This window comes from Tetrao urogallus, assembly GCF_951394365.1.
Source record: "Tetrao urogallus genome assembly, chromosome: 4".
Taxonomy (NCBI): Eukaryota; Metazoa; Chordata; class Aves; order Galliformes; family Phasianidae; genus Tetrao; species Tetrao urogallus.
This window is the reverse complement of record NC_136817.1, coordinates 56,263,052-56,288,636: the sequence shown is the minus strand read 5'-3', so window position 1 is coordinate 56,288,636 and position 25,585 is coordinate 56,263,052. Positions and strand designations below refer to the sequence as shown.

The 25,585-nt window shown below is 42.8% G+C and overlaps 1 protein-coding gene across 3 annotated transcripts in view; it reads right to left on the bottom strand.

The window, feature by feature from the left end:
* LDB2 (LIM domain binding 2) overlaps positions 1-23,880 on the bottom strand; it is a gene marked incomplete at both ends in the record, with an annotated part of 207,471 nt that extends 183,591 nt beyond the window's left edge. For all 3 annotated transcript variants that reach the window (XM_079534665.1, XM_079534666.1, XM_079534667.1), the window contains one exon: positions 23,749-23,880. In XM_079534665.1, coding sequence (XP_079390791.1) covers positions 23,749-23,880 — 132 coding nt within the window. The remainder of the gene's footprint in view (positions 1-23,748) is intronic.
* Positions 23,881-25,585: the final 1,705 nt, after the last annotated feature.

Genomic DNA, 25,585 nt, shown 5'->3' with positions numbered 1-25,585 from the left:
TCTCTTTCCTATGGGAATTCAAGAAAGTTTAAACTCCAGCAGAAAATAAGAGGTGCACAAAAGTCACCAACCACCATCTTTTCCTTTCCAAAACTCCCTACACATGTAAATTTGAAGTATTTTTAAAAACAAAGCAGTTCCAAATACATCCAGTTTGGAAGCTAGTGCGTAGTGGAGAGGAAACAGAAATGAAACACGGAAAGGGAAGGGGACGTAGAAAGACAACATGGGGTCAGCAAAGGTCCAATCAATCACCAGCTATCGCCGGGCATCCTGTGCACTGGCAGCTACAAAGGACACCAGCTTCTGCAAACCAAAGGTGAGAAAAAACAAGGAAAGATTGAAAATAAATGAAGAAATGAGAGGGAAAGAAAGAGATCTCAGAAGCTACGCAACTTCCATTCCAAAAAGAAATAAGGTAGATCTAAGGGAATCCTGTACTACCAAAAACTGAGAAGACAAAGTGCTCACAGATAGATATCTTGGTAAACTGGTCATAAATGATGGAGCAACCCTAACACAGTTCTCACATTTAACCCAGTAGCACACTTTGACCCTTGGTAGTGTCAGTTCTCTGCTGCTTACTGTTCCAGCAACAGCATGGTGCTGGCTGCTATTTGCACTGTAAATGCTCTGTCTGTCCAGAATCTAGCAGAATTTCTGCCCATAGGTGAACAATGTGGAAACATCATGCCTGATGCTGGGATGTTACACCAATTCATGCCACTGTAGCTTCCTGTATAGAGGGCTGGTGTGGGCATATGCCACATGGGAATATCAGCATTCATTTCACACACTGCCAGCACCATTCTCTCCTGCTGTTGATTCCCTTCTGCCATCAAGCCCATCCAGAGGAGTCAGGGATGAAATCCCTCAGATCTGCCATGTAAAGGCATAGGTATAGTTCAATGCTAAATGTTTTGGAGCTAAATAAATAAATGAAACCTTCAGCCAGGAACAAATTATCATCAGTGGGTCTATTTATTTATTTTCAGCAATGTTTTTGGAGTTGCTTGCTGGCAGCATGACCTGTCTGTTAAAAGGACCCTGCTAAGTTTGCTGCCTTTGTTCCTAGACAGCCCCCAGTTGCAGCAAAAACTGCAGCCTACTCCCAACTATAACACCCAGCATGTATGTTTGCCTGCATAGCTCCATATATGATTGTCTCTGATGGTCTGCGGCTCAGCACCAACTGTCCTTCCTTGCTTTTAGGCTTTTCACATAGAGAAAACTTCATGACCTCTTAGTGAGGTGATAAATAATTCTCAACAGATCTGCTTACTACTTTTTTCAGCTCCTCTATCAGACTGTGTCATCAAGCCTCTTATCAGTCTGCTTCATGCAACTTCTCACCTCACCCCAACCCCATGCCTGTAGCCAGCCACTTGTGGCCTTCCTTTCCTTTTTCCTTTCTGAGCGGTGCCAGTGACCGCGAAGGGAAACTGGCAAGCAAGGAGCCACCACCAAGCAGGAAGAAAACAACAATGGGTACAAAGTCCACCCAGTCAGCTGAGGTACAAAACCTTATTGTAAACCATCCTGGCTCTCTGACCCCACTGACATTCCTGTACTAGAAAAGGACAAACTAACTGTTTCCATCGGCAGCGGGGAAGGAAGAGAGATAGCATTGTTCTTTTGACACCTGGGAAGTGCTTGGTTGCAATGGCAAGTAGTGTTCATACCAGGCTTGTGACATTCACACTAGGAGAGTCTCTCAGAAAGTGTTTCACTATGAAGCAGATATGCCAGCCCATTGATGAGCTCTGCTTGGGGGCATTAAAAAGAGAAAAGGTGGAAGGAAGAAGCATGGAACTTCATCCTTATTTTAGCTGATCTCAGCTGAAACAATGAAGTTGGGTGAATGCAGAGGTACAGATAAGGGAAAGGCTTCTAAAATCTCAAGCACAATAAAAAAACAGCAAAAATTATCTTCACTGTGTCAATCTGTGCTGATAATACCTCTTGCAACAGTCAGGCAGCCTACCCAAAGACTGTGTGTGCATGCAGAGCTTCTCAAGGGTAGATCGTGTTAGAGGTGAAGGTCTGTAAGAACACAGCACACAACCCCACCCCAAATGAATCTTTCAAAACATTTTATATGTGAGAGAATGTTTGAGGTGTGAACTTTCCATCTAAATGTTGCTCTTTGAGCAAGAGCAACACGCAGGACAGATGGAGGGGAAACAGCAGAAAATCCCTGGTTCCTTCATGTTCTTATCTGAGAATATAAGATTTTCTTCAAATCTCATGCAATGCTGAAGTCTTGCATGCTTGTGTTAGCTCGTGACACCCTAAAAATCAAAACTGCAACACCTCTTGTGACATGCCAGCCTGTGAGAGCACTGGCATGTGAGAACATTCTCAGTCTATGGATGCTCTTTCTGAGTTTCTTTGTACATCTCACTCTGTATCTTTGAGAATTTAAGCAGATAATGTCTAGCAGTTTGGCTCAGGCATCCAGGTCTGTTCTTTCTACCTCTTTCATTTATTTATTTATTTGCTAGTGAGGGGAAGGATGATCTTTCAAGGCTTTGATTAGCATTTTTTTAATCAATTAGCAAAAAGACTACTGAACTTGCAGTCAGAGCTAATGAACTTCAATGGATCGTTGTCAAGACCTCTGAGTCCATGCATTAAGACAGAAGGGGAGGACTATGATGAGTTTGTTTGTAATCCAGACACTACACAATGGAGCTCATGTTTAAAATACGACAAAGAAACGAAACATTTTTTCAATCTTTTTTGATGTGCAGACACTGACAAATTTTAAACATAACATACAACCCCTGTAAGGCAAATAAAAGGCTGCCAACAGGGAGTTCGCTCTTGCTAGCTGGTTACCTTTCCTGAAACCCTTACAAGTTCTCCTTGTAAAATCCCTCCCAAAAGTCTGTCAATCACAGGCCAAAAAAAACAAAACTGAATTAATAACATTTTCAATATCAGGTAGAAAACACTATGCAAATTGAATGTTACATAATAAATGGTGCTAAGTAAATCAGATCATTAAAGATATATCTATATTTTAGTTATGGCACTACTGACAAGCATTTCTGGTTTCTCACTTTTTATTTTTGTGTAGCTGACAGTATTATTTTTAACTAAAATTTCAAATAAGAGTCTTAGACAAAATCAGATGGAGAGTGCGGATGGAAAAGTGACGAGAATTTTCTGGATGTTGGTTTTGCATAAGCTCTCCTAAAGCGATATGAGATTCAACTGCAAGAAATTCACAGGACCTCAAAAGCATACTTTTTATAGAATATGTATTCATTTGCTCCTTTTGGAGAAATTCTGCGCTTAAGAACACACTGCCTATTCTATTTCAGTAACTAGAATTGCCACTTTTTGGCTGCAGACCAACCCAGAAGCTTTTGACCTTTTGCTTTCTTTCATCTATATGCTATATTCTTACACAGAGGGAGGGGAGACAGAATCTCTCCTTTTACAGATATATCTATAGATTCGGTCCTTCACCTTCTCCTCCCTGTATTAGAGCTCACAGAAAATGGTCAAGTTACATATTTTGAGTCATTTATCTGTTCTGGGCTCTTTATAAGCGCGACGGTCACAAAGGCCAATTGTACACACTCATGATTAAACGATGTTCCTGAAAAACCAAAAGTTACTCTTTTGCTTAAGAGGAGGATCCTTCTTAAGTGATCCTTCTTAACCCATCTGTTAAGTCCTGGAGAAGATTCCTCTATGAATAAGAAACTGAGATTTACTTGAAGGGATCCACAGCATTTGAAGGAGAGCATTAAAGCTGACTATTCCAAACTGCATATATTACTGCCTAATGGAAGTGGGGAAAAGTCTCTGGCTTGTTCTAAAACCAAGGTCGTTATTTTGCCAATATTTTCCTTATTCTTCTAGCTGGTCCACAGTATCATTGGGTTTTAATCTGTTTTTTGGGTTTTTTTTTTGTTGTTTGTTTGTTTGTTTGTTTGTTTTCCAGTGTTCCCAGGAACAGAGCATGAGGGTCTATGCCAGTCTGCCCCTTTGCTGATCTCTCTTCCCAGGCAAGCGGGCCAACTGATGGCACCGGATCTCCATGTCTGTGACCAAGCAGCCAGAACAGCTAAAGCTTGCTTTAAGGTCTGCTTTATCCCTCAGAGATTTCTTGGCATTCTTGCAAGTAAAATGACTCTAGATAGTACATACAGCTACCATGTGTGATGCTTAAAGTTTAAAAACGTGTTCCTTTACTGAACCAACAGTTTTGGGAAGGATATCCCAAAAAGAAATAAATTGTTTTTAAAAAGGAAATTTCACAGCTGATTTAGTGCTTCGTTTTTGTTCGCAGTTTGCAAATAAAGGTCCAGATTGGTTGCTACTATGAAAGAAAACAGACATCTGAGTAAATATTTTGAGTTTTCAACAGTGGAACACATAGCCGCCTTCTTATCTGTACACATCACTGATTAAAAAATAGTATAATAGAATCATAGAACATCTTGAATTGAAAGGGACCCATAAGGATCATATACTCAACTCCTGGCTCCACGCAGCACCATCTGAAAATCAGACCATTATCCAGATACTCTGAATTCTGGCAGCTTGGTGCCATGACCACTGCTCAGGGGAGGCAGTTCCAAGCACCAAACCATCTCTTGGTGAAGAACCTTTTCCTGATATCCAACCTGAATCCCCCATGTTGTGGCTTCTTGCTGCTCCCTTGGGTGGACACAGCTGTTGTGTGGACACAGCAATTAGCTACTGGTGAAGCATTCAGTGTGATGTCATGATCTTTTTTTTAAAAAGAGTGAGAGATACACACATCTTCCTACTTTTTTTCCCCCTGTAAAGCAGCTTTTCTCCTCTAAAGATTGCTAGTTCAACAGAGAGCAATCCATGCATGGGCAAAGTTAAAATATGCCTAGATAAAAGGTGTTTGCACTGGATGTACTATTCAGGACATTCTGCTCACACAGGTTTCTTGATTGATACCACTCTACTAAGTATGTGTTTGCGGCATGGTTACATGATGATGATTATCAGCTTAATACTGAATTAAGTTTCTTATTTTGCTATGATTTAAAAAAAAATCTATGATAAAATTAACATCAAAGTTGGACAATTCACAGAACCACAGAATTGTTGATGATGGAAGGGACCTCTAGAGACTGCCTAGTTCAACCCCCCTGCCAAAGCAGGCTCCCTAGACCAGGTTGCACAGGTAATTGCAAATTCAGACTGGTCAAATTGGTCTTTGAGGTGCTCTTCCAGAAAGCCTAAGACATGGAGAACCAGACAAATTTTTAACAGCTGATTAGGAAAACAGGTTAAATTTTAACAACTGATCCTTCTGATAATAGCCTGACTGCCTCCTGTGGTCTTGTCAATTAAGCTTTAATATTACCTGTGGTATAGCACAGCAATTTTTAGGTACTGACAGTCTCTTTGACATGTGCCAAAGGTTTCAATACAGATGGAATCAACTGCCAGATCTGTCTCATATTTGTCCAGAAAAATCTGTGCTCACAAAAAAGGCAGGATGCAGGGAAATATTTATGATTTCATTTATGTGTACCAGTGGTTTGCCAGTTCAGTGGGAGGGGGAAGAAACTTAAGGGCAGCATTTCAGCCAAGCACTCTGAGTTCAGGTTAATCTAACTTTGTATTCAACCCCACAATTTATTAAAATACAGTACAAGAATACATCACTATTAAAGTGTTTGTTGGGACTGGATGAGAACAGCAAGAATGATTTGTGGAGGGGTGAGAAGTATTTTGATAGACCATGTTGTAAAGTACCAATTAAGCATGAGAATATAAAAATTAAAAATTGTAATTATCATTGTTACCTTCTTTTTCCATTCTAAAGGCAGAAAGCGCTTAGCTCTACAAATGAATTCTTGTAAGTCTGGAATCATTCTAAGTGATTCCATAAATCCCTGTGGGATGAAATGATATAGCAATAGCCAGAAACAAACGGAACGTTACAGAAACAGAAAAGTCACCACAATCTTTTCCTTAAGTCACTAACAGAATTTTAGCAAGGAATATTTCAAGTCCATAAAACTCCTTTCTAGATCATCAGCATCTGAGTCATGCCTCTGGTAGAGTTCTAAAGGCTTCTTTTTCATTAAAAAATAGTAGACTGAGGAATAGCACAGTAACTTGAAATTATTACTTGAAATATTAAAACATGATTTTTAGATGTTTTTAGCACAAATCTTTAGGCCTTGGCGGAAAAAGCATTAAATATGCAGATATTTTAGAGGGACCAAGTTGCGGCAATTGCATTTGAGGGAGAAGTAATGCCAAGAAAGTTCTAGATACAAAAATGGTACAATCTCATACACAGAAACTATGTACAGTGAAGAAAGTAACAAAAATACTTAAGGAGACTGATTCTGAAATGTGAACTTAACAAGAGAGCAAGACAAGTATAAAATTTTACACAAAATTTGGTACTGGATTTCACAGAAAAAGCGAGTGCCCAGCAAAATTCAGATCAGCAAAGACTCACTGAATAAAACAGTAATATTCAGAAAATATGCAACTGTTCAGATCTACAACCTGTATTTTTATACTTCTACACTGTGACTATTTCATTGGCTGTATCCTATTAAATTAAGTTTTCACCTTCCAAAGCTTTGCAGCATTTTTTATTTTATTTTATTTTATTGGTCAATTTCCTCAGATTCACTGCAGCAGCACTAAACCTTAACCATTTCTTTTTGTTGATTTAAAGACAAGTTAGCCCTCTTAATATACATAAATGATTATAATTGATTAAGTTAACATGATGCTGGTGCTGGTTCCAAAGATTCACTTAGAAACTAAGCACAAAGCATGAATGATAGATAGGCTTTTCTAAGACACTTGTTCTGTTTTATTGTTTTCCTGTTGTAAACCACTGCACTTAAAATATGCAAGATGCCTAATGGAAGAACAACTTTGCAGGCAATGATATGACAGGACTGGGGAGTGAGAAGAGATACACTGTAAGAATGTGGTGTGTGTTCCCAATACAACAACTTGAGAACACAAGTTTAGGAAGGAGGAGAGGTGACAGTGAAGGAGAGATGAAGCAAAAGAACTTGCAAAAGCTCAGACACACTAACTGTGGGCAACATTTGGAGGGACTTCAAAGCAATCTATGAGGCTCTGCAGACATCACCATCTGCCACATACTTCTAAAGATTTCATACCTCAAGAGGCTGCTTCCTGCAAGACATGAACATCTTCACAGAAGAGATTAGAGATACATCATGAACTATATCATCCTGACCATTTATCATGATGAACCTGCCAAGTGCATTAAATTTGCATAAAAGGATGTAGTCTCCTTTAATAAGGTACCTATTTCTCTATTTCTCTGTGACAAAAAGTGAATTGAAACACATTTAGTAAGAGTGCTGCAACTAACTGCTCAGCAAAGTCTGCTTTTGCAAATTTCTGTGCTGTGATCTGGCTCCAAGATTTTTTAAAAGGTCATTTTCATTCACAGCATACGTTAAGGTTGTCAGCTATCAGAACACTGCAAGTGTCTACATGAATGAGAAATGCCAATTTCAATTGTCAAAAAAATCTCACAATGTCACTTTAAAAAAAAAACAACCCACAACACTGAGATTTTGAATGATTATCAATAGTGGAATTATTTGTATTCACTGTAATTCTCTACATAAGTGATGGAGGCTGTGGGTGAAACTTCAACTAATTTCACTTTTCTTTAAGTTTTTATGCTGACATGGCTAACACTTGTATGTGTAGGTTGTGCCAACAACCAAAGGGGAATCCTGAACGATATTAAAATCTTTGTAAGCCAGTGAATATTTGTAGATAAATAATATATTAGCTTTTTAAGGAGTTATTTCTTCGTTATATGCTTTTAGATACATCCTATGCAAGTTTTAGACAAAGTTCATTAAGGGTGTAGAGGTTAACTAAGAAAATCATCTTCTCTCAGGAATTTATAAAATCTTGAACTTTCACGTCAGGTCCCAAAAAAATTCAAGATGTTCTTTTAAAGGAACTTGCATCAGCAAGCCCTTTTGGTGTACCCTCCAAATTATTTAAGCAATCATTTTGCTCAGAGGCAGTCAAGCCTGGCACATTTGCTGGCAAGCCATGTCTAAAAACTTTCCCTTCCCCTCCTAAAGCTAACTTTCAGCATTTACTGTATTCTCCTATTTCCCTGAATACAAATGTGAAGAACAGAAAATTCTCATAAAACCTATTATGGGAAGCATACATTGAATGCATCAATTATGTACATGTATGCATCCTTTTTCCTTCCACTTCCCACAAAAGGAGACAGTTTCCAATTAATCCCTTGCAGATAGTATGTTCAAAGCTTCCAGTATAACCAGCAAGCCATCTGCTAAATTCTGAGTACATTTTACAAGGGCTGTTCCATTGGTTGGAAGAGACTCAGACACTCCAGAAGGACTGCTACCTGATAATGAGCTCCTCCTTCCATCGGTCACTACAAACAGGATATATAATCTCCCTCGAAAACACATGTAGCACTCCAGGTTAACACACAAGATCTCCCTCCCCTCTAGTGACTGTTTCCAGTGAGAATAAACTACAATAACTCAGTAAGAGTTAACATGAGCCATTTCTTAAGCTTTTGATGCTGATGATCCCAATGTTGAGCATGCTGTTGGTTAAGGTGCCTGCCCATAGACAGCTTTGGCTCAGTCCAAACACCCTAAAGGAAGCTGCCAATGGGTTCCCAGATCCACCTATCTAGCCAGGGTCTCCTCTTTACGTCAGTGGCATCTGCAAGTACTTGATTAGCAAAGCCACAGCCAACATAGCTCTTCAGAAAGTATCAATTTAAAGAAGAGTGAGGCGGAGAAGCTGATGTAGAAAACACAAACAGCCTGTAATCTGGAAAATTGAGGCCAAAACAAAAGAACACATCTGAGCAATGCTACTGTTGGAAGTTCCAGTTCATATGCAAGGCTTTACTGCTGAAAATCTAACAATACTCCAGACCTTTCCTCAACTCAGCTTCCCAAAAGCCCAATAGCAGCATTTCCTGTTGGTGTTCAGCAATATATTTACTATCTCCCTGTTCCTGTGGTGACAGAACACCTCAGAGGCCCTAACTTGCTAAACCTGTGCCTTCACAGAGGAGCTGAAGGGATTTAGTGGAGTTTGCATCAAGTGCGGGCAGTTAGGCATGAAAATTGGCAGAGGTAAGGAAACTGTCCCAAGAGGCCTCATGGTGAGGGTGTAAGGAGGGGATTATCTGAAACCGCGATAGTGAGAAAGTTTGAGGCCATCATTCTTCCATGGAAGACTGGGAACTCCAACAGGTTTGCACTTCAAAGGTGTAGAGCGTGGAAAACAGATAAATGCAAGTGCAAAGTCTTTTTGGCAAGAAGCCACTTAGGAATTTAAGTCTGCTATATTTGGGAAGAATCTGGCAATGTTTTCAATGCCAGCAATAAATAAATCAATCAGTGCTCACCACCGTCATTGACTTTCTTGCGATTCCTCCACACTTACATAGCTGTGTCCAGCTTTCTAGCCCAAATCACTTTACTATACAACTGCTTGTGTTTTGAGAGCATTCTTTAATGGATTCATGCTCAAAGTGTAAAAGGCAGGCAGCAATACACACTTCAATATTTAAAAGCATAAATAAAAATCTTAACAGATCCCAGATGTTTAATTTCCTCCAGCCCTTGTCAATGATTGAGTTGGTGCTGATGTAGATGATTTTTTTTTAAGATCAGTGGTCAGTTTGATGCTGAAAAAGGTTCAGATGTCTGGAAATTTCAAATGCAATTTCTACAAATTAATAAATCATGAAGTAGATGAAAGGGAGACAAGCATGAATGTAAGTGGCTGCACTTCTGCAAACTTACTTTATTACCTGAAATGCATCCACAGGTTCTAAATGCAACTATAAGATAGCAGTAACAATTTGTCAGCATATAGAAAATCCTACAGAGGTAATTATTTCAATCTCTGTTGTTTGGTTTTTTTTTTTTCAGCAAAAGAACTCCAGAGGCTCATACAAACAACAAACTGAAGGAACACATATTTTAAGGTAAATATAATGTGCTGGCACTGTTGAAACTAATGAAGAATTTGCTGTTTACTTCAGCAGAACTAACATTTGCTAGCTGCATCCATTTGTCACTTATTAAAGCAATAAGTTACTGTTTACTGTACCAGACAAATCAAAACTGTACAGAAAATGCATCTACAAAAAAAAAGCTACTGAATTGAGTTACTAAGGCCACGCTGCCAAGCACACAAATTCCAAATAGTAATGAGGGGCTGGATTCTTTCAGTCTGATTTTTACAGGGAGAAGTCTGCAGCCCCCAAATAATGGCAACCAGGAGGGGGATGGGTTCTGAAAGCCCACATTTAGCTCACACAAATCTGTGATGTGTGCACTTGACGTCACACCAGAGCTGCAAATCTGCCAGTTCATCAGCCACAAACCACACATGCTGCCCATTTCAGGCTGATCAGACCCTAAAAGGTCATGAATTTCATTCAATTGCCTTCTTTCCCCTTCTCAGTAAAGCAGCTGTTCGAGAAAAACACTGAGAAACATTAACTATGGATGTCCAGGATTTACTTTTGATTGCCACTGAAACCAAACAAATGAAGAAGAAGGCTAATAACAAATCTTTTAAAATTGGTTATTTATTAATACATCTAACAATGCAGACTTCGGAGTCCACTTTCAAAGAATGTGGATAAGCTCAGCTAAATAATTTATTTTATACAGCTTGCCAGATCTAACTATTATTCTGCTGTGCCATTCATTTCTCTCTCCAGTTAAACTTCTCATTGAAGACTTCCCCCCTTTCTTGTTATTTGCTTTGCTTCTCAATATTCCCTGATAATGCTGCTGTTTTTAACAATGCCTTCTGTTATACCTTTGGCATTTGTGAAATGATAAGTGCAAACATAATCTAAGCCCCTGAACACACAACATTATCACACAGACAACTACGGACCACGCTTAAAAGCTGCATATGCCTTCCTCATCATTTAAGATGCGTCAAACTCATCTCTGAGTCACCTGGAATTGTTAACTATTAGAACATGTAGGTCTCAAACCCAAATTTTTACTGAATCAGCTCCTGCAGAAAACTGGCAGTGATGAATCTGGCACATCCAGATGCTGGGCTGAATGCTAGTTCCACTGCTGTAAACAGGAAAACTTTGCCTGGGATAGGACACTACAGTTACAAAGCAGGAAGACGTGCCTGAAACAAACCTAGGAAGCTTGCGAGAGAGAAAATCAGATTAGGAAAGAAAACAAACAAAAACAAAAAAAACATAAAGCAAAACAAAAAAAAAAATAAAAAACCAGTACCACTGGCCCACAAACAGGACGTTATCTGCAATCGCGCATCCGTGTGCCACCAAGGAAGGGAAAGGCTGCTGGGCTGAGCGCTCAATTTATATTTCTCAGTTGACTCTTCTAATCACACTCGGCGTTCTCAAGCTTAGCCTACCTATTCTGCTAACAAAATTTGCACACCAGGTGGGTTTGTCCAAGTTTCCATGGTCCTAATAGTGTCATATACTTCCTAATAATAATCTTGAAAATTATATAGGTAATTGTGTCTGTAAAAGGCCACCTTCAGCAAAATCTGGAGGGCTCTTTCCTCTCCACAGGAAGAAATGTTTTAATAAAACAGTGCCATTAAAAATACTGCCATTAAAAAACGGTGAGAAGAAAACTATTAAAAATTACACTCTTTTCGGTGCTGTCTTAAGATGTTAACAAAACTAAAAGAGTTCTCAGGTCTGCAGAGGATAAAAGAGCCCAAACCAGGATGGGGGCTGAGCAGGAGTAGCATCCTTTGGCTCTGTAGGACCACAACCCAGGATGAGACATTAACATTCACACCCCAGGCTGGATAGCAGGAGGGCTCCTGTGCACAGGTTGGGCCTTGCCTTGCAGAAGTGCAGCTCACTGCTTCCCTTCCTTATTGAAATTCAGACCTCCTAATTCACACTGCAGAAAACAGGAGCATAATGAAAACCGGCAGAGATCATTTCAGCAGTATTTACCCACCCCTGCTGTCCTGCTCGTGACCAACACATAACCCCTCACAGGACTTTTCTCAACCCGAAGCAGCCTCAGGAACAACTTATGTTTCTATAGGGTGGTGATCATTCAGATTGCTATTAGATCACCACTCAGACATGCATCTGTAACTGTAACTACCTTCATTTGTCTAACACACCAAGACAGTACCAGTTCTGCTTAAGATAGCCCACTTTTTCCAAGAGACAACTTAAACAGCCTCTTTTCCTCACAAGTGGAATAAAAAATTTACAACCAGCTCCCTTATTTGCAAGCAAATACAGGTAATGTCTGTTAGACAGCAAAATCCATTAGGCACTGGATAGTTTTGGTACTGTGAGCTGCCTCCAAAAGGCAACAGATGTGGGGAAGGGGGAGGGGAAAGTTAATTTTGTCTTTTTAATATTCAAAGTGGGTTTGTTCTCACTGGCTAATTAAATCAGTAGAGTGCAAACAATAAAAGAAAAAAATAATTGTTGTCTTTCTTTCCTGGAACAACCTCTCTGGTTCTAACAAGACATTATAATATTTCCACCCCAAATCCTTTTCAAATAACATACATACAACCCAACACCAGTCCTCATCGAGAGGAATATGCCTTTCCTGAGGAATTTAAGTTGTTCTTCCACTGTTACAAAAAAATGGGCTTGGAATGTGCTTCTCTGATTGACACAAAACTACTGAAGAATCACGCTTTAAAAGGAGTAGATTTAATAACAGTATCAGATGTACAAATCAACCATCCGAACACTACCCTAAAATACATTTGTACTTTCTTGGCAAAGCCAGTAGGTTTGCACAAGCATGCTGAATTACTTGAGAAGTAATGAAATGTGTCAGTAACATTAAACAGTCACTTTCCAAGAACTTGCTGTATAATGGCATTTCTAGTCAGATAATTCTTTGTGCTGCATAAATACACGTAATATCAATTAAAGCATTTGATTTATAAAATCAAAATGAATGTGCTATATTTAAATTTGGGTTGAAAGAATTTTAAATACTACTACCTACTTTCAGCCTTCGGTTAGTTACAATATACAACACAATACCAAAGACAAATGGAGAATACAGCCACAACTCCACTGTGCTTGCTAGCACTGTAACTGAACTGAGAAGATGGTACCAGCCCCAAAAATCTTATAATTAAATATTATAATAGACATATTTATAATATAAATACATATTATAATAAATATAGTGAAGACAGGAGTGTGGATGAACATCAGTAGCCACCCTCAACTTCAAGTGCTTGGCAAAGAATCCAAATATCTCCATGTGAAATAAGATAGATAGCATGCACTGAGCACTGAGCTGCTCACTTCCCACTGCAGATAGTTCAATACAACTTTGGGCATGTGTTGTCTAACTGCACTGTCCAAATGACAGCATTGTGGACATACCAGAAGGTAATGGGGAACAGAAGGATGGAGTCCCCCTGCCATTTCAGCCCAATTGCTGACAAGTTTTGTACAAGTACTGGGGTAAAGGAAAGTACCGTGGGACTTAATGTGTGAGTTTTTGGAAACTCCTCTCAAACATTTGGGATCATCATAGATGATCTCAAACAACCATGGATGTATGTTTGCTGTTTGAAGATGCAAGAAGTGACCAACAGAGAGCACAGTCAGGTAGTGAGGTAGTGTGAGGTCCTGAGCTTTTACAGCTACAGAGCTCCACCTCTGTATTGGTCCAATTTTAAGTTTATCAAGAATAACTCATAAAAATATAACTTTATTGTTATTGAATTATCCACAGATGAAACACCCCAATTCAGGGTATTACAGAGCTCTGTGCCCACTGCCAAATGCTCGCTACATTTTCCATTCAACTCCAATATACAAAAGTACCCAGCACCAAAATGTACCTTACTCCCTTCCAAGCATTCTCCTGGTTAACCAAATTAATGGCTGCAAACAAAAAATATTAGCTCTGTACTGCAGCCATAACTGTGCTTCTCTGTGCAATCTGAATGACATACAAACATCAGAGCACTGGAGATAAAAGCAGATAGACTTTGTGATGTCCCATGTTACAACACTTCAAATATGTGTTATGAAGACCATGACGAGAAATGAGCCCAGTAATGATTAATTTAACTATATCAAGGAAACGGAGTAGAGTAATCCAGCCAAGAGACTTCTGCTGATACTCATCAGAGAGGGCATCTATCGATAACCACTAACCTCTGGACTCTACCTGTTAGTTTGGTGCTGTCTGTGTAACTTCCTAAGCCACCAGGTGTCACAGTGGCTCAGTGGAGGGGCTCTTGTCCATCTAGACAAACAAGTTGTGGCTTCAGGTTACAGACCAGAGCTCACACTGCCTGCACGAGGAAGTCAGTGACACTGAATATTTTGATGAAAACCATCCTCTGGATGAAACAATCAGTCACGGGGTAACTTGGATGCTCTTGATGCGGGTGTTAAATAATCCTGTGGCACTGCCACAGGAGAGATGTACTTGGTGTTCTGGGGTCTCGACCGATCTTTTCACTTTGCATTATTAACCCTGTCACAATGTTAAGAAGTACTGAAAAGAGCTGAGCTAATCATTCATATCAAATAATATTTTTTGTGAATTCTACTCTTCTTTTTACTCAGAGTTGCTAGGAATTAATGACAACTTACTTTAATGCATTAATTATTCAAATTCAAGACATATATTTGCCTACCTTTCATAAGATTGTCTGCTGTATGCACTTAATATTATATTAAGTATATACGTCCACTTTCAGAGTATATCACGAGTTTCTATTTCTCATCCTTGACTAGAGGAGCAGAGATGGAGCTGAAAATGTTGGGAAGCTTTTCATTTTTTCACCTATTTTTCCTTATTACCATGCAGTTACTTTAAAATGTAAATTGTACCTTGCCCTAAGAAAAGAAAATCTGCAAGTACATCTTATTTCCTGATCTGGTGGCAATTTTCCCATTGCCACCACTCCCTGACATTAATTTGCTTTATATGCATACACCAGTCAGTCATCACTGCAAAGCAATGGGAGATTTGTCTCTGGCGTATCGAATTGCTAAAGATCATGGCTCTATCTTGAAGGCTCTGGAAACTAAAAACAGGAAAGTGCTTTTCAGCTTAGCCCATATAAAACAAACAACTTTTATCTGGAATGCTTAACGACTTGAAATTTGCATTCCGCAATTATTCGTGAGAATAAAACATCGGTGATCAAACATTCACACAAACACATAAAGAGCACAAGCACAGCCAAAGAAAATTCACTGTGAAACAGCAGTGCATAGTCATGGAAATTCTGCATGAAGCATTTGTTGCGCTCAGGTAATGAACCTTTACCCAGTGTGCTGGCTTTTCATGTCCCATTATTCATGCCAACACATTCATTAAAATGAGCTTTTGCTTTTTAACATAATCGACAGCGTGCATAGGTGTGGCCTTCAAAGAGTTATTACCACAGTTTACAGGCATGCTGTTCGTAAATACAAGCAGAACGCCGGTCGGTGCAAAATGCCAAGCTTCCCACAAAACATATGGTAATTTTTGCTCTGTAAAACAGATAGATGCGCTATATAATGCATAATTGCAGCACATTATATATGAACTTCTAATTGCTTAAAATGATACTTCAGATCACATCAACAACATTATTACCCAATTACCCTAAGGGTTAACTGATACTCCAGTGATAAGTCTAGGTAGAAGTGAGCGAGCTATTGTGTTGCCTTCAACAACTGAAACAAGCAATATAGTTGCAAAGGCACCCATGGAATCTGTAAGCTGTGGATGTTTTTATCATTGTGGTATGGCAAAGAAGAACGGTGAATAAATGTCAGCCAAGTACCAAAGGAAATAGGGTCTTGCAAGATGCTGGGTGACTTCAAAAGGAAGAATTTTCATTTGCTGCAAAGGAACTACTGTGCCTTTACTTCATGATGGTTAGCAGCCACAATAACAGTGTTGTGATGTGAAATAGAATAACACAAAAAGATTTTCAGTGCTTAAAGTTGAAACAAGAATTACTGAAGACGGTAACAGTGGCAAGTTACTGTTAGAACATGCGAAACTGAGTACGCAGCACTTTGTATTCCCCTTCATCAGCTGTAAATATACATATACACATATATATATCCAGCCTGCAAACCTAAGGGCAAAATAGTTTTCACACTTGCCTTGAAGGTCCTTTACTCCTTAGAAAAGGAGATGGTCAGGAACACCAGTGTTGTTGGTTGTCTTCCTGAAGGACAAAGTGAGCTTAAATAATAACACAAGAAAGTTTCACTCTTTTCTGTTTTCTGAGCTTTTTCCTCTCTCCGTGTGACTGCTGTAGTTAAAGATTTAGAATGTTTCTTTTTGTATAACGTGGTTATTAATATTTTAGAAATCTCTTTGTACCCTGCTCTAGAACAGATGGTAAGTCTTTCTCTGATACAATGTTCTGCTAATGGCTGAAGCAAAACTACACAACTAGAACACAAATCACAATAAGATATATGAAATAATGCAAATATGCAATGTATTAAGCCTTAACTCTCCCAATCAATTTACTACTTCACCAAATAACCTAATAAAAAAATCAATTAGAAAAGACAAGCATTTGAAAGTCCGAAGAAAAAAAGTATGTTGGAAAGCAACACGTGGTAACACTCCAACAAGGAGATTTGGTTCATTCATTTATTAAGTTTCTGAAGACTGAGCACAGTGGGTTTATGACTCAGCCCATCCTTGGGCCTTTATTAAGCAGGGGTGTCCAAATGTGATCGTTGTTCTACACATTCAATGTTTCTACGAATGCAACAGACAAGGTCATGCAACTAATCTGTGCAACCCTCTTGCACAGTCATGAAGTCATGAAGGGTGCTCAAGTGCCTCAAGTGCATGAAGGGTGCCCTATCATGGGTAGGATCTGGACAGGTATTAAATCTGCTGTACCTGACCAACCTGATCACAAAAACGTACTCAGAGATCACATTTCCATCTTCCCTTTTGAACCACACACAAATAGCACAGATAGATTTTAACTTCTTTCTGTCCGTGTAACCAGGCTTGGCAAGCTGACTGTGGCACAAAGGCAACCAGCAGGTACTGCAGATCACCCTGAGAGTTACTGCAACAATGTTCTAATTTATCAAATACTCGGAAGGATACAGCAATCTCTCCATTCAGTTTGCAGATACTCCGGCAGCAGAGTTGAAGCGCAGTTAGAAACCCATGTAAAGTTCTGGCTTTGTTGTGTCAGTTGTGAGTTTGTGACTGCCCTGGATGAGTACTTGGATACGAGTACTGACATCAGAAAGACCTTAAGGAGCAGGTCTCATCTGATACCTACACAGGCTGTAGAGTTATGAAAAATACTGATGACTTATTCAGAAAAAATAAAGCAGCTACTCTCAACCTTGTGCTTCAGTGCTGCAGGCTGCAGAGAGGAACAGCAGCCCGGCCAGCAGGCTCATCATGTGGCTTCTTGTCGAAGGGGCAGCAAGGCAGTGCCCAGGGAGCCCGTGTCTCGTGGACAGGACAGCCTGCCCCTGTAAAATTTATGGCTGCTGAAAGGACTCTACACCACCAACAGACTTCGGCCACCAAAACATTTTATTCCTGCAAAGGTCTTGTATTTCCAGGTCAGTGATTTTTCACTAGCCCCATAAGGCACAGAAGTGACAGAGTCGGCTCAGGAGCATCAGCTGATCCCACCCCAATGTTTGTTGCCCTCAGGTGGCTCTAGCTGATCCCCGCTTATCCCAGAAGCACCAAGAGTACAAAAGTACTCTCTTTGATTCAGATGAATAACTGGGTTTGAGTGTAGGAGGACACGGCTGTCCTTCAGAATGTAACAGAAATGGAAATAGTGTTCTGGCAATGAAGCATTTTCTGTCTGCCCTGAACTAAGACGACAACCAAGGCCAGCAAGAACATACTGGGAAAAGAAACACACAGTCCTAAGGAGATTTCAGCCAGGGTCTCAGAGAGGTTTCTTCCATTATTTCTGGCTAATATGTAAAGCCAACAGGCACCCCAGCCATTTCTGGAAGCCACAAACCATCTGCCACTGGGTCCCACCAGGGTCACCCCGAGGCCCTGAGCAGACCAGGAGCCACTTCTGGAAAAGAGCACCCAGCAGACTGAGGATATACGCCAGCTTGTTTACAAAGTACAGCCAGGAAAGCAAGCCTTGCTCAGGAGGAAGCAAACACACAAAGTATCAGCTCGGTCGGAATGCCTGTTTACAGCAGATATGCAACTTTTGGCAAAAAGATATGAACAAATATAATTTGAAGCAAAAAGTCCAGCTAAAAAATACTGCAATGTGTTTAGCAATCCATCCATATACTTCTTCTATAAACAAAGGAAGTATATACACCAAAACCAAATTATTTTTTAAATCTGGTCTTGCAATCCAACAGCAGGCAGAACTCCAGCCAAAGTGAGAGCACAGGGCTGGGACCTTGTCAAGATCCCTGCTTTGCTCCCTCTCACCATCCAGAGGCTGCTATTTGTTAGACTGGATCCGCACAGTAAATCTTGTTTATATCAGAGAAAGACTGAGTTTAAGGGATTTTTTTTTAAAGTGGATTTGTGGTTTAAAAAATAAAGAACAAAAAAAGAAAAAAAAAAAGGGTTGAGAAGATTTATTTATAGAAAATGATCTAGCAAGCATCACAATAACTTACAAGGGGATCCAGCCTCCGTATTTCTTATTGACTCTCCCCTTCCCCACTCACCAGCTCCTGCCCCAAAAGCTCCCTGTCCCTTAAGCACGCAGTTTATATTATAACTACAGGAGAAGAAAAAAGAAATGCAGTAAGACATCGCAGACTGTAAGCTATGGATCAGCACAGAAAGGAAGCTGTCTTTTATTTCTTTCCCAGCCTCATAAGTATTGTTAGTTTGTAAAAATTTTAATTGAAAACAGCTGCAACAGTTTTGTGTGCTTTTTTTTTTTTTTTTTAAGAGATGAAAAAGATTCTATGAAATAAAAGACAATCAGGAAAATGAGACCTGAATTCATCCTGAAGACCGTGTCTGCCGAAAGGAGTTCAAGGGGCTCTTTTAAAACTGACCTCAGCTTCAGCAAAGGAGGATTTTAGAAGTAGTTATTGAAAATCCTTTACTGATGTTCCCAGAATTGCTGCGTACTATTGGTGTGGTTGTGGACGAATAGCTATTTCCTCAAAACTACTCTGAGACATAAGTTTATGTTTTCCCCCAACAAAACAAACTCAGACAAACTCAAATCTACGTATACAACATCAGAGATCTGTTTGCGATACGAAGTTGCTATGTGAACAAACGTGATGTCACAACAGATATTTTTGTGACTAATCTATTAAAAACGCTTTTAGAAGAAGAGGAAAAGCTTATTTCATCAGATAGCAATGCGGGGAAGTAAAATAAGAGACTTTCATTTAACTGCAGAATTTTTTGCTCTGCTGTGATTTGCTTCACTTTAAATATCTGCTTGGATCCCAACATCTGTGTGAGCTTCCAGCTCATTTGGTACCTTCTAAATGATCATAACATCCTCCTTTATTTTTCCTTTTAGTTTTCTTTAAATTTTCGTCCATCGTGAAATCTCTGCTTTTGAAAATTCACTATGCTGTTTCAAAGGGGTTTAATATGGTTTGATTAAGCTAACTGTCATTAAAACAAACACGCCACTAATCAAGTTCTGTAGTCACCCTACAACACTGCCCTCCCAGCAAGGAAGGGCACTGCTCTCCTGCAGCAGAGAGACACAGGCAAATTCCATACACTGTAACAGACAGAAGTTTTGCAAATACAAGGAACTAAACAAACCCGTGAGAGGCTCGATACGATGCTCTGATTATTGGCAATAAAGCAACGCCTCAAACTTTAAACTGTCAGCAACTTTAAGTGCTCCATCCACAGTGCACTGCCACTGAAAAATAATTATCTACAAGATATAATCACCTTTTGTTTTCTTTTAAGAGTGAGCAATTTCAAATGATTGAATATTACAATGGAAAGGATTTGCAACATCAAAACATCAAAGAGGAAAAGAGGTGTTTTTTTTGTGTTTTTTTTGTGTTTTTTTTTTGTTTTTTTTTTTTTTTTTTTTTAAACATAGAGTTTAAGAACAGAGAAAATACTGAAGCTAATTTGCCTACAGTGCATACTACCCAGGACTCGAGAAGCTGCTGAATACCACACAATAACAGCCCTGCTCTCCTGAAATGTTCAAACAATGGAGATACAAAAATATTAAGATAAACTGAGTTTGAGTAAGCAGTCATGAAATCCTTAAACCACAAACACAGCAAGGGAACATCTGTATTGCAGTTACCCAGAAAGTTAGCTAACTGTGAGAGAAGTGCATAAGGTTTATTTTTATATCTGCCGAAGATTATTAAACATTTCAATACGCTTTTACTTCTTTAAGTCCAAACTGTTGATACATTACAAACTGGCACCAGGCAAGCCCAAGAATTATTAAGAAATCATGTATTTATTTCCATTGGAGAAAAATATTACAAGATAAGGTTTCTTCGAACCAGTTGTAAGGAAGCTGAGGTGTTCCTGTCAGCCAGCTCACAAGGCAGGCTCCCCTTGTTACTTCAGATGACACAGGAATTAGCTGGGTGCTGGCCTCCTGCCAGCCCTTACATCACACAGCCACCCCCTGCCTGGGTGTGATTGGAATTCCTCGCCCAGGACTGACCCTGGATTCAAACAGGAGCTGTAGGTTCTGCCCAGAAAGTTGTAACAAGTTTGGAGAGTGCAAGTTTGCACACCCAGCACAGGCTGCGGCTGCTAATTCCTTACTTTCCTCACTACCTTTTATTCCTAAAGAAAACAGGAGTGACGAAGACATCCACACTGCATCTAAATAACCTTTATTTACTACTGGTACTCTGTCTGATCAGCGCAGCCCTTACAAGGCCTATGTACCCCTTCCCACCCAATGCTGGCACAGCTCTCAGGGAGGGTCCCTGAAAGCAGAGCAGCTCTGAGGGCAGCGCTGCCCCTGTGCACCACTCACCCTGCACTCACCCTGATAGCAGCAGATGTGGCATGCACCTGCCCCAATGGCAGCCCTACCAGCCCCGAGCTTCGTTAAAATCACTTTCACCCACCTGCAAGCTTCATTCAGAAGTCACAGGAGTTCACTGCAAAGGGGGGTTCTGCAGATGGAAGGGAGGAAAGGGACAAACACAGCATACAGACACTCCTTCCACGGCTTTCTGTCCATCCTGTGCACAACTTCATTCATTACACACACACTCTGCCTTAGAACTTCCACTGCTGTGAGAGATGGCAGAGAACCCAACTCTAGAAGATTACTAGGAGCACCTTAATTTTTTAAGAAAGCAACACAATCCCTGAGGCTTCCAGGCACACATTTGGGATGGGACAAGGAATAAGAGCTGTAGGATTCTTCTTTTTTTTTAGAACAAATGCTCACTAGCTGTCCAGAAGTTGGGTATGAGCAGAATCTGACATCGTGCTACCCCCAGCCTTTGGACAGTTTCTTTCCAACTCCTTTCCCCTTAAGCTGCTTTCCTTGCATTCATTTACCCCCTGGGGCTCCACCAGAGAGCAATGCCTAAGTTATCCCAAAAGCTGCCCAAAGAGAAATGCTCACATGGCACACCAGCATCACCCAAAGCACAAGCACCTCCCATGGCATATGGGCCTCAATGGGGCTGGTCTAGAGAAATTCAGAGCCACTCACATACGCTCCAGAAGCTTTCAGCTCCTGAGCACAAACACACTTGAAAGAGGGGGACGTTAATGCGAAACTTCTGCTCCCCACCTGCCTGAGGAGGCAGCAGGATTCCTCGCAGGGTGTCTGCATCCAGGCACTGTGAGTGGCCCAGGAAACTCATCTGGTTTTTTTAGTATCATTATTTTCTTTATTAAGGAAGGGGTTTAAAGAAGGAATCTTTATTAAGGAAGGGGTTAAAGGAAGGGGGATAAAAGAGATGGCATGAAGCTAGCTAGAAAATGCATGTCAACAAACAACAGTACTTACAGCACAGAGCAGAGAAATTTAAAAACAGACAACCAGAATGGAAACCCTGAACAACCACAATGCAAAACTCTTTTTGCTCTGAGCAAATTAAAAATAATAATAATAATAAATGCTTGAGCATAAGGCCTTCATTAACAGAGCACTATCTGTCAGTCAGATCCTGCTGGAACCCACGGCTCCTGCTTGTCCCCCACGCACCATCTCATAGTAGGAGCCCTCCAACACAGCAGGCTCTCAGCACAGTGCAGGAGGGGCTGCTTTATGAGTCCCTCCAAAACTTTTTGAGTGGAATGTTTGTAAGGGAGTTGCAATTGGAAGCTGTGGTCCAAAGCGTTGCTGAAGTAATATGTAAAATAGCGAAATGAACACTGACTGCATGTCGGAGTGGCTTCAATAATAGAACCCTAAAGGAATCTCTGAACAATACAGATTTCTGCTGCTTGACAAAGTCTAGAAACTACAATGCCAGTATGTGCAGGAATGTAAGAACAGAGTTGCGAGACACTGACAAAACAGTTGCAGAATAGAAAAAACACACAGAACCACCCCACCGACACCCAAACGGCCGAGACCAAGGGGCACCAACAATTGGGGCACAAGTGCAGAGCGGTCCCCGTGGTTCTGGGGGCTGCTGTAAGCTCCCCGCCAGCACCGAGAGGCACTGAACCCCACAGCAGCGAGCGGGAGCAGCAGTGGCAGAGCCCAGCGCCGGGAGCGGCGGCCAATCAGAAAGCAGGTCACCGCTCGTGTGTGCACTGTGTACACTGAGCGGCACTGCCTCCATGGCTCGGCTGACAGTCGGGCATGCATGCGTGCTTTATTTTGTTGTGACCTCTGGTTCTTTCCAGGAACTACAGCATAACAAACGGGTCGGTCCAAAATCCTTCGCCACGCCTGGTGACACAGATTCAGCAGACACGGGTACGAAGCGGGGCTGTACGAAGCTCTTAATAACACAAGATGGGTACTTTTACAAAGTGTTTGCAGGGCACCGCCGGCAAAGTACCGCAAAAATCCCAGCGCCAGGAAGGTCTGCTGCCCAAACACAGCCACATGGCAGCACTGCAGCCCGATCCCGGCCACGCTATACTCCGGCAGGCAGAAGTGCGCCGTGTTAACCACGCGAACAGGCTGCAGCCTCCCCGGCTCTTCCCCCTGAGCGGCCGAACGTCCCCTTTCCGAGCTGCACTCCGCTCTGTGGCAGCTGCCCCGCGCCGGGCCGGCCGCACGGCGCCCACACTGCGCCCAGCGCGGGCAGCACCCGCGGAGTTCCCGTCCCGCGGCACTTTGACAGTGCGCGGCGGGGCGGGGAGGCATCGCCCGCCCGCGGCACCCGGCGTGAGCGCGGCTGCCCGTCCCCCGGACACGCGTTCCGCGAGCGCAGCCGGGGCGCAAGTTTGCAAAACTCCGCTCCTGTTTGCTGCTGCCATTCCTTTCCCTTTGTAAGGAGTTTCCAGGTGCGGAGCGGATCGAGGCTCAGCTCCCCCCCGCACCTTTCCCCGCGGTTTCCGCGGCGGCGCTTCGCCCCGTAGCAGCCGGACGGACCCCCAGCGCTCGGCTGGGGCTGGAGAGCCCCGCAGTGCCTCCCGAAGTGCCGCGCCGCAACGCCGCCGCTCAGACCGAGCGGGCGCCGACCCCGAGAGTTGCTCCGCGCGGAGATATAACGAGGGATCGCCCAATTAAAGTGCCCGGTTAACGAGGGCTTCGCCGCACACCCGCGCCGCCGAGCGGGACGGAGCCGCGCGGACTCACCTCGCTCCGCGCCTGCAGCCGCTTGTTCATTTCGTAGATTCGGTACTCCGGCTGCACCATGTACGGCGTGTGCCTCCTGTAGAACGGGCCAAAAGGAGAAGAATAGAAAGGGTCATGTGGTGCGCTGGACATCTTGCCTGCTCGCGGAGGTTCAAGCGACACAGAGTACCGCCAACCTCCATGCAGAGCACATGGGCTGCGCGCTCTCCGCGGCACAAAGTAGCGGCAGGCGCACACGCACACATGCGGGCGGGGAGCTGCCGGGGAGCTGCCTGCGAGCCCTCAGCGCGGGCGGCGGCGGGGGGGGCGCGGGGCGCGCCGGGGCGGGCGGCAGTGGGCGCGGGGAGCGGGGGGCCGCGGGCAGCGCCGCTCCGCTTTAAAGCGGCGGCTGCCGAGGGGGTCATTTCCTGTTCGCGCCGTGGGAGCGCCTCGCCGGCGGCATTTTCCTCTGGCGGCCCCGCGGAGGTGCGGGGCTCCGCTCGGCGTCTCCCCGCCAGGACCCCTGAGGAGCCCGGCGGCGGGGCTCGTTAGCATATAGCTGGTTTTAACGCTGCCTGAGCCCGCGCGGGGCCGGGGCCGGAGGGCGCGGGGCCTCTCCGCGCGTGGGGCGCCGAGGGGAGCGCGGGGCCTCCCCGGCACGGAGCCCCGGCGGGACTGGCGCGGAGCCCCCGCGGCTCAGAGCGAGGGGCCGGCCGCGGCCATCAGCAGCACCCCGTGCGCCCGTCCTGCCTCTGTTGGGGTGAAATAACACGGGACCCAGAACTGCACGGGGCCCACGGAGGTGCGGGGGGAACTTTATCGGTTGGCTTGTCACGTGCACGAAAAGCCCCGGACAGCACGGGGCTCCTCATAGCGCTGAGGGTGTGAGGGTGCGGCACGGGGCTGCTCAGTGTGAGGGCTCCGAGGGGGAGCAACCACCGAAGTGGTGTGTAGACCATAAACAGCGCTGAATTCATCTCTTAAGTACATTCATTCAAGCAAATGGAACCACTCTAGGAATGGATTCCGTTAGCTGTAATGACAAACGGAATGGCTATGGGGCTGCGTGCAGCCCGTCCCATGGGTGGGGAACCACGGCAGCCCATATGTATTATGCTCTACACATTGACTGAACCCCAGACATACAGCAGCCTTGTATGGCTTCACCCACTGCCAAGAAACTTAACTGAATCCAACCGAAAGTAGGAATATTTAGAGACAGATTTGAAAAACCCCAATTTCCATTGGCTTTCTCCATTTCCATAGTGAGCTAAATCACTTTCTTCCACTGACCGCTGATCACAGTCACAATTTATCTTCGGAGTACCCATTGCTGCTTAGCAAAACTCTTTCTGTACGCTCTTGTGGAGCAACAGCTTCCAGAAGAAGTGACGTACTGAGCTGCTTCACAGCCTTCCCACAGCCTCTGCCACTGAACACAGAGCCAGCAGATTCTACATGCCCTAGCTATGCAGCAATGCTGTATGGTTGCTCCAGGCCCATCCCAGCCAGAGCGGAGCCTAACAGCACACCCAGCCCCGTGGTGCTGCAGTGCCAGTGCCAATGTCCTGCCAGTGTTTGCTGGCAGCTCAGCAGCCTGCAACGTGGCTGCATGCCTTGCGAGAGGGCTGCCCTGGGGCTTCCCGCCTGTGTTCCTACAAACCCCGCCCAGCTACCTTTGAGTCTGAAACCAAAATGATGGGGAAATTACAGAATTACAGAACCAATAAGCCCATTTTAAAAAATATTTTGAATATCACCTACTTACTATAGAAACAAAAACCTACCAAACTGTGGATTCTACAAAATTCTACTTTGTTTGCAAAGCAAGCTTGAAGTTAAATATATTTTCCAAAGA